This window comes from Octopus sinensis, linkage group LG24, assembly GCF_006345805.1.
Source record: "Octopus sinensis linkage group LG24, ASM634580v1, whole genome shotgun sequence".
Lineage (NCBI taxonomy): Eukaryota > Metazoa > Mollusca > Cephalopoda > Octopoda > Octopodidae > Octopus > Octopus sinensis.
In genome coordinates, this window is record NC_043020.1 from 28,225,098 (window position 1) to 28,235,552 (window position 10,455).

At 40.1% G+C, this 10,455-nt stretch overlaps 1 protein-coding gene and 1 non-coding gene across 2 annotated transcripts in view; one reads left to right on the top strand and one right to left on the bottom strand.

Moving 5' to 3' along the window:
• Nucleotides 1-10,455, top strand: part of LOC115223804 — a 33,744-nt gene that overhangs the window by 18,449 nt on the left and 4,840 nt on the right. The window contains exons 11-18 of the mRNA XM_036513056.1: nt 403-451; nt 1,280-1,402; nt 1,899-2,015; nt 3,697-3,797; nt 6,063-6,132; nt 6,738-6,839; nt 8,413-8,544; nt 10,275-10,429. Of these exons, the coding sequence (XP_036368949.1) occupies nt 403-451; nt 1,280-1,402; nt 1,899-2,015; nt 3,697-3,797; nt 6,063-6,132; nt 6,738-6,839; nt 8,413-8,544; nt 10,275-10,429 (849 nt within the window). The remainder of the gene's footprint in view (nt 1-402; nt 452-1,279; nt 1,403-1,898; nt 2,016-3,696; nt 3,798-6,062; nt 6,133-6,737; nt 6,840-8,412; nt 8,545-10,274; nt 10,430-10,455) is intronic.
• Nucleotides 1,097-1,169, bottom strand: Trnar-ccg. Its single transcript has one exon. It is a non-coding gene; the product is annotated as a tRNA-Arg (tRNA).

The window sequence follows — 10,455 nt, forward strand, 5'->3', positions numbered from 1 at the left end:
ACAGGTAGACAGACTGACAGACAGGCAAATACACAGACAAACTGACACAGACAGACAGACATACAGACAGACATACAGACAGGCTGACACACAGAAAGACTGATTGACAGATAGACAGGCAGACCAACAGACAGACAGGGACATATACAGCCAAACAGACAGACAGTAAGACACAGAGACAGACTGACTGACAGACGGACAAACAGACAGACTGGCAGTTATACAGACAGACATAGACAAGCAGATTGATAGACAGACTCACTGACTGACAGGCAGAGAGAGAGAGAGACAGACAGACAGACAGACACACACACACACACACACACACACACACACACAAAAGCAGGTAGACAGACTGCCAATGATGAAAATGAAGATACTTTTTTTATTTGTTTATTGCAGAATAATCCAAGCGAAAGTTCCCAAATACAAAGAAACGAAACGCATTAAGGTAAACAATTCTTGCTATGTCCTACTTGTACTGTTTAATTAACAGAATATTAATGAAATAGTTGTTTGTCCTATAATAGTATGTCCAATAACAAAGTCTTATGCCTTCACAATATGGCTGGCAGAGACAAAATGAGTCCTAGATTAAGTAAAAGGGTCAGTACAATAAAGTACCAATATGGCCGCAGTGCAATGACTGACACTCTTTACTCTTTTACTCTTTTACTTGTTTCAGTCATTTGACTGCAGCCATGCTGGAGCACCGCCTTAAATCGAGCAACTCGACCCCGGGACTTATTCTTTGAAAGCCCAGTACTTATTCTATCGGCCTCTTTTTGCCGAACCGCTAAGTGACGGGGATGTAAACATACCAGCATCGGTTGTCAAGCAATGCTAAGGGGACAAACACAGACACACAAACACACACACACATACATATATATATATATATATATATACATATATACGACGGGCTTCTTTCAGTTTCTGTCTACCAAATCCACTCACAAGGCATTGGTCGGCCCGGGGCTATAGCAGAAGACACTTGCCCAAGATGCCACACAGTGGGACTGAACCCGGAACCATGTGGTTGGTTAGCAAGCTACTTACCACACAGCCACTCCTGCGCCTATAAAAAAGTGACTAACGACCCTGATGGGACTTGAACCCACAATCTTCGGCTCCGGAGGCCGACGCCTTATCCATTAGGCCACAGGACCAACCTCTAGTGAAAGAATAATAAAGACAACATATTGTATTCCTGTATGTTATTGTTACAAATTAATTTAACCTCATGGCAGTAATGACCATATATCTTTCGTTGTATCAGCGTTCCAATTCTGAACCTCGACTCTATTTTGGAGAAAGTATCTTTGAAGAACTTGACATACAGCTTTCAGCTGTGCTTAAAAGGAGCCAGTCTCTTGCCGCAATGCATTTATTACCAACAAAGGTAAGATACTTTCACTGTCACTTACACTCTCCACAGCTTATGTTTACTGACACACTAAATTGAACATTGTTGTCAGAAGGTATTGAAATTGTGATGATATTTGGATTGGCAACTGATGAGGGATTCAGCATGATAGTATCCATTGTGTGATTGTTGGTGTTTCTCCTATTAATTCCTCTCTCATTGCCCTATGTCACCTTTTGTGTGTGTGTGTGTGTGTGTGACACATATCCTAGTGCTTAAGTTATTGCACTTACAAACAGGAGATCAAGAGAGTCCACCACACACATTATATATATATATATATATATATATATATATAATATATATATATATATATATATATATATACATACATATATATATATATATATATATATATATGTGAGTGAAGGTACATATCTTGTATATGCATATATATATATGTATGTGTGTGTGTGTGTGTGTAATTATTTATATATGCATGTATGTACTGTTTCTTTTCTCCTATTTCCAGATAGAAGAGAGACAAATAAGGGACCTAGATAAGGACTTAAGGCTCCTGGCGCAGAGGGATGACGTTCAAGATGATGTGGCAGAGCTTCTAATGGATGATCTACCTCCAGTCATTAAGGTACATGTACACCTTTCTACACACTGTCCTACTGCAACCAACACTACTGTAACCACCACCACCATCACCACCGCCATTACAAGTCCTCTAGCTATCTGAGATTGTTTTTAGTATTTGTGGTCTTCCTTTAATATAGCCACTTGTTTTTGTTTTTTTTTGTATATGATGATGAGGGTAACAGCCACCCAGTGTTGAAGTATACATTACTGTTTCCATTCCTTAGCGATGTATCTTTGATGTAATACACTTGTGCTACAGTGGTAACCATCTCTTTCAAGACCTCTTCTTGAATGTTGTCAAGTCTGAGAGACTTCCTGCTTTTTCAAAATTCTAATGGCAGGATCAGCACTAAACTTTGAGAATTGATCTCTGCTAGAATGATTCGAGTACCATGCTGACATCAAGAGGTGTCTTAATATTTTACCTGATGAAGGCGGCGAGCTGGCAGAAACCTTAGCACACTGCGTGAAATGCTTAGCAGTATTTCGTCTGTCTTTACATTCTGAGTTCAAATTCTGCCAAGGTCGACTTTGCCTTTCATCCTTTTGGGGTCAATTAATTAAGTACCAGTTGTGTACTGGGGGTCAATCTAATCGACTGCCCCCTCCCCCAAAATTTCAGGCCTTTTGCCTAGAGTAGAAAAGAAAATAATATTTTACCTGACGAGGACGGAAAGCTGGCAGAATCATTACCACAGCTGACAAAATGCTTAGCAGCATTTCATCCATCTTTATGTTCTGAGTTCAAATTCTGCCGAGGTCAGCTTTGCCTTTGGGGTTGATAACATAAGTACCAGTTGAACAGAGTCGATGTAATTAACTTACCCCCACCTCCAAAATTGCTGGCTTTGTGCCAAAATGTGAAACTAATAGTTTACCTGACCAGTCTGAAGCCTATTTTGTGTTCTCCCCATTTTGACTGTTTATTGAAATGTCTAGCTAAGCTTGGTTTCTGCTTTCAGAGACGCACTCATTTCCTGCTATCTCCGTCTGTGGCAGAATGTGGGCCAACATACGATAGGTACCTCCATACTATGAATCAGCATTATTGGACATCCTTCCACCAGCTATACTCCTCCATGCTGGCTTAGGATGTGTTGTAAGAAGGTATTAATTTGGGAATTTTCCCTTTTGCTAGATTGATTGCTTTCACTGCAGCTAAGGAGCTCAATCTACCCTTATGAAAACCTATTCAGCCCTTAGGTGGGACCTTGAGACCCTGAAACCCCGACAGATTCTACCATTCCAGGTCAGGACAGACCTGGGAGTAATGGTCATTAAAGGGTGACCTCATGATCCCCACAACTCCAGAATGCCCAGAGTGGAGCTTCACCACCAGATGCAGTTTAGTGTCACACACAGGAGATATGCTAAGTAGGTTATTTTGGAGGCCATATTTGTAGGTCCTTCTCAAGTTGTATACACATACATGTGCACATACAAACAAGCAACACACAGGGGGACACACACACACACACATCCACATACACACACACATCCACACACATACACACACACACAAACTGACACATGCACACACAAACTCACAAATACATATTCACATATTCCCTTGCACATCCGCCCACAGACCTGCACACACATATAAAAGAAGAACACCCGTACACACATGCACACATAAGGCAATGCTATATAAGTTTAAATGTATATTTTCATGTCTGAAGTCTGCTACACAAGATGACAAAAGGAAGCAGGCTCAAGCCAAGTTACAAAGAACTATCCAAACTCTTGAACAGCTGCAACGAGAAAATAGACGAATTGATAGGTAAGCAACACCTACCCTAACCACTACACCTCACTGAAATGCTTGTAGTTACCCTCTTCACCCAGTTTGGTACCAACCTGCCTAAGGCTGCCCCTTCTTCTCTGATACAAACTTCATGTTTTCAAGCGATCCATATATTAAATTCTCTCATCAAAATTTCAGTAATTTTATGTTCCAAATATCAGTTTAATAATGACAAAAGCATTAGACTAAATTCCTTATTGTTTTCCAAAAGGCATATGTGTCACAACTATGTTTGCATGGCATGGTGATCTCATACCAAGATAAACAGTGCATAACCTTGAAGTTGGGGACCAATTAGAATTCTCTTCAGATTGAGAAGTCCATCCTCTCAAAAGGTCCCTGAATAAAGGTTATTTAAGGATGATGAACAAACCACTCATGTTTCCAGAAGTGAATTATTTAAACCTCAAAGGATCTTTCACAACACATAGCGATGATGCCCCCCACCCCACTGCTTCTGCTCATGATCAGAGATGCCCATATCATCAGCCACTAATGGACATGCTCAACTAGTTATGGTCAAGCAACTAACAGGCAAATCTGTGGTATTGAGCAGAATATTTGCTGAGCCTTTCTTTTACACCAAATTATTATTATTATTATTATTATTATTATTATTATTATTATTGAGTGAGAGAGCAGTTCATGCCATCAAAGTGACACTGGGGTAAAATATACGAAGCCCAATATACCCATGACTACCCGTCTGATAAGGGTACACCAGGCACATGCATCACAACCATATGTGCGTGACATGGTGATCTCATATCAAGATAAACAGCACATGACCTTGCAGGTGGGGCCCAGTTAGAATTTTCTTCAGGTTGAGTAGCCCATCCCGCTCAAAAGGTCCCTGAATAAGAGTTGTTTAAGGATGTTGAAAGAACCACCCATGTTTCCAGAGGGGTATTATTGAAGCCCCAAAGAATTCCTCTCAACACATGGCTATGATGCTCCCCCACTACTTCTGCCCGTGATCAGAGATGCACATATCGTCAGCCACTAAGGGACATCCTTAACTGGTTAAGGTCAAACAACTGACAAGCAAATCTGTGGTATTGAGCAGAATATTTGCTGTAGCCCATCTTTTATACCAAGACAAAACAATTATTATTATTATTATTATTATTATTATTATTATTATTATTATTATTAGCAGCAGCAGCAGCAGCATTTCGTCCGTCTTCATGTTCTGAGTTCATATTCTGCCAAGCTCAACTTTGAATTTCGTCTTTTTGGGGTCAATAAATTAAGTACCGATGAAACACTGGGTGTCAATGTAATCGGCTAGGGGCCCCTCCCCCCAAAATTTCAGGCCTTGTGCCTACAGTAGAAAGGATTATTATTATCATTGCTATTAAGACGGTGAGCTGGCAGTGTGGTTAGAGCACCAGAGACTATGCTTTAGTGTCATGTCTTTCAGCTCTTTATGTTCTGAGTTCAAATCCCACTGAAGTCAACTTTGCCTTTCATTCTTTGTGGGGAGGGGGAGGTCAATCATATAAAGTGCAATCTAGTACTGGGGGTCAATGTAATTGGTTGACACCATCCTCCTAAAACTGAGCCCAAATTTCAAACCATTATTATCATTACTATTGTTCTTACCATTATGACCATCTATTTTCATTCATCATCATCATCACCACCACCGCCACCACCACCACCACCACCACCACCACCACCACCGCCACCACCACCACCACCATCATCACCATCATCATCATCATTATCATTTAACGTCTGTTGTTCACATTGGCGTGGGGTCGGACATTTCGACTGGGCTGGCACTGTGGAACCCTGCACCAGACTCCAGTCTGATTTGGCACGGTTTTCTACAGTTGGATGCCCTTCCCTAACGCCAAGTACTCCGAGAGTGTAAAGGGTGCTTTCACGTACCACCAGCACAGATGCCATTTGCATGACACTGGGGTGATTTTTCGTGCCACCAGCATGGGCGTCAATTTGCATGACACCAATATCTGCCATCATTGTGCTTTTGATCAGCTTGATGGGTCATAATGCCAAAGGTTTTGGTCATTGCCTCCATGAGGCCCAACACTTGAAAGGAACTCAGCCACTTTGCATCATTATTATCAAAAAATAATAATTAAAAAATTTTTTTTTTAATTTTATCTAGTTTCAGCTCACGAGCTGTGGCCATGCTGGGGCACCGCCATTTAATAATAATTATAATTTAATGATAATAATAATTATTATTTATTAATTTTTTTTTTCTTTTAGCAAAGACGTGAAAGTAATTGAACCGATCTTCACCCAACCTGATATTCTGACAGTTAATTTCCAGAGAAAGGTGTTTTATTTTTTGGCTTTTATCTTTGTTTCAGTAACTGGACAATGGCCTTACTGGTGGGTGGGTGGGTGGGTGGGTAGTCAGCCAAATGCACACCCAGTCTGTCAGTCTCTTCTGTTGGACTACTAAGTTACAAGGATGTAAAAAAACTAACATCAGTTGTCAAGCGATGGTGGGGCGGTGGGAACAAATATAAACACACACACACATGTGCATACATGCACACACACACATGCACACAAATACACACACATGCACTCAAGGCCTTGGTTGGCCTACAGGTATAGTAGGAGATACTTGCCTAAGGCGCCATGCAGTGGGACTGAATCGGGAACTATGTGGTTGGGAAGAAGGTGGGGAAGCACAAAAGTAAACACACACACACACAAACACATACACACACACACACATACACGCACACACATACACACACACACACATACACGCACACACATACACACACATACATGCACACACACTCTCTCTCCTTTTCCTTCTCTCTTTCCTTTTCCTTCTCTCCCTCTTTCCTTCTCTCTCTCTCTCTCTCTCTCTCTCTCCCCCTCTTTGAATCTGTTGTGTCTTACCATCTCTTTTATTCCCAACAGGATACTGTTCGAATCTCCTCTGTACAAGTGACAGAGAGGAGTCTACAGGTCAACCCAACATTACAGATATTCAAACCACAATACAATGAACTTCTTGGTGAGGTAAGTGATGGGAATCCGATATCCTGAGGCTGTAGGGGGTTAGGGTTGATTGAACTGAACCCAATACATGACTGGTACTTATTTTATTCACTTCTAACTCTAGAAACTTGAATAGTAAAGTTGGCCTTTATGAAAATTGAATCTAGAACACAGCAGAGTTAAATTCTATGCTTGTAGGTATTTTAGTCTGCAGTGGTTTCATTCAGATCTTCAAGGAATACATGGCATTTTAGTGTTTCACCATTTTCATGGAAGTACCCAAAAGGTACAAATATGGAACTCTGCATGCTCTGTGCACATATGTAAGGGTTTCTGTAAAATATGAATGCCAGCTGTGAGTCTGCACATGCAGATGCAAATGAGTCTGCATATGCAAATGAGTCTGCAAAAGATGTGTTGTCATGCAAATAAGTTTGTAGCAAATAGACATTGCATGTGTTTTCATACATGTGTATCAGCAGAACGGTAGAATGAACCAAGTGATTAGTGTTTGGTATTTAGCAGATGTACATACACTAGCGTAGCTGTGGGTGAGTGGGGCAGTCTGCTCTATGCGGCACTTTTGGGTCTGCTGTAGGCAATATGTGTTTTTCGTGCAGTTTGGGGGTTGCAAATGGAAGGGCTATGTTGGTGTGTAGGTATGTGATGAACTTTCCTAGAAGAAGAGGCTCAAAATAAATTTCAAGAACTGGAATGATTGTGAAAATTACAGCCTTCAAAAAGTACCGCCTCAGATTGGTACTTTTTATTGGTCCCAAAAGGATAGAGGCCTATGCAGAATTTGAATTCAATGTACAGAGAGTCAAAATAAATACTACTTGCTTTCTTAAGCCCTTTGTTCTCTATGGAACTTTGGTCATTGACAACTTTTCTGCACTGTCCTCAACTCTGTGGTTGTTTCTTCTGCTCCCCTCTAACTAAATCTTTGCTTTTTTAGTCTCCATTCCACCTCACTTGAAGTTTCAGATATATGTTTCGCTGAAGGAACACCTCCCTCTCCAAGATCTTGTTGTTTCCAAATTGTCATTGATGCTTTTGTAACTGTTTTCTTCTCTAGGAGGGGTGTTGGCCCTGCATAAACCCTTTTTACTTCTGGGAAAAAGTTGTCCATATTAGCCAGGCCTCTATCCCTTGACCTGTTCTTCAGCATGGGGGACCATGTGGGTTTGAGGTAAGGGCCTGATTTGTCATATATTTACCTGAGAAAGGTTTTCCTCTCCCAGGTTTTGGTGGTTCTAAATTGTCAGTGATGCTTTGGTAACTTGTCTTTTTATCTGAATAAGGGTGTTGGCTCTGTGCAAATCCATTGTTACTTCATGGAATAAGGTGGTCCTTGTTAGTGTGAGTTCTGTCCTTTGGTAGTATGGGAGACCCTACCAAGAGTTTGTGTCCTGCTGGCAAAGTTTTCAAGGTCATTGAAGCACACAAGCTACCATACCACAGCAAGGACTGGGACCTTATAGTGGACCAGAACAAATACCATGAGGCATTATATTCAATGCTGTAATGATTCTGCTGATTGCCACTGGTAAACCTGTATCAATTTAGTCTAATCTGTTGTTTCATTTTACAGATTCCCTCATCTATAGTTGATGAAATTGACCAAGTTGTTGATGACAAGCATCAGCTTGAAGAGCTCTATGAAAATCTAAATACCGTTTTGGAAGAGTTTGAGAATAAGGAATCATTTGAAATACTGTCCGAGGTAATTTCTTTATTGTATTGTTATCCCTAAACTATGGATCCATTCACATCATTGCACAATATATTTAAACATACACACATATATATATATATATATGAGCATGTGGTTGGACAATTAGCTAATTACTTTTTGACAAACGTACGTAAAAAAGCACCTTCCGAACGTGGCCGATGCCAGCTCCGCCTTGATGGGCTTCTGTGCCGGAGGCACGTAAAAAGCACCAACCGATCATGGTCGCTGCCAGCCTCCCCTGGCACCTGTGCGGGTGGCACGTAAAAAGCACCCACTACACTCACGGACTGCTTGGCGTTAGGAAGGGCATCTATCTGTAGAAACACTATCAGATCAGACTGGAGCCTGGTGCAGCCTCCTGGCTTCCCAGGCCCCGGTCAAACCATCTAACCCGTGCTAGCACGGAAAATGGACGTTAAACGATGATGATGATGATAATGATGTACGGGCCAAATAGATATTTATCATCCTAATACAGATGCAGGTTTGTATGATTAAGAAGTGTATTTCACAACCATTTAGTTCTGAGTTCAGTTCCATGGTGTCGTACATTCAACAAGTATCTTCTAATATAGCCCTGGCCCAGCCAAAGCCTTGTGAGTGGATTCGGTAGATGGAAACTGAAAGAAGCCCATCGTTTATATATCTCCTCTATAGCAACTTGTGTCCCTCCCCTTAGCTTCCCATTCCCTTCTCTTTGATAGCATTTAATAGTAGTAACTGACTAAATTCTACTTCCTTCCTCTTCTCTCTGTGATTCTTGTAAATTTCAATAACAATCTGTTCCTCTACAGAATAAGATTGTCACTTTGCTTCTCACTTGGATTCCCTGAAATTTCGCACGATTGTACCCAAAATTTCTTCACATAACTTGATTAAAAATTCACTATGAGCTATATATGGACATGCACAAATTCTGTAAGTTCAAGACCTTTCATCGGATCTCCAGGAATCGAACTTCCTTCAATGCAGTTAAACTTACACCCTCATTTGTATCTACCCCTTTTGATGTTTGGGAATCTCTGATGTTTTTTCGGCTGACAAGTACGAGCCATCTATATTTACTGCATTTTTTGTAGCTTATTAAAGATGTCCTCGTACGAAACAATTGTACCGAGATTTTAATTCATTCTTGTTGCTTTTTTCCTATTTGTAATCACCCCACTTGTCGTATGGTTAACACCATATAGATTTCCGGTGCATCCTAGTTAAGGACCATATTCATGTGAATTCATTAGAATTCACTTGAATCTCAGTTACTTAAACCGTATATATATATATATATATATATTTATATATACACACACACATACACATGATTGTTATCTTGCCGTTTATACCAATATATATATATATACGGTTTAAGTAATTGAGATTCAAGTGAATTCTAATGAATTCACTTGAATATGGTCCTTAACTAGGATGCACTGGAAATCTATATGGTGTTATATATATATATGAAATCTATATATATATATATATATATATATATATACACAACACATACACATGATTGTTATCTTGCCGTTTATACCAATATATATATATATATATATTATATATATATATATATGTATATATATATTATGTATAGATAGACACACACACACTTACACACATACATGCACACACTGTCCTATAGTAACGAAGAATGCTGCATTGTAATTTCATTTGAGTTTATTAACTGAAAATATCTTCAACGTAATGTTGTGTTCCAGGCTGATGACATATTTGAGGTTCCTGACAACTTGAACTTCAAATTTTGCATGAACTCTGCTTCACTGAACATGAAATCGCGAATAGTCAATGAGGATCTGAAGGTGGAAGAAGTGCCACCCTGGCAGGGTATGAAAAGAGAAGCGTGGGAATTAGTGTATGTCATTTCTTCATTTCATTTTG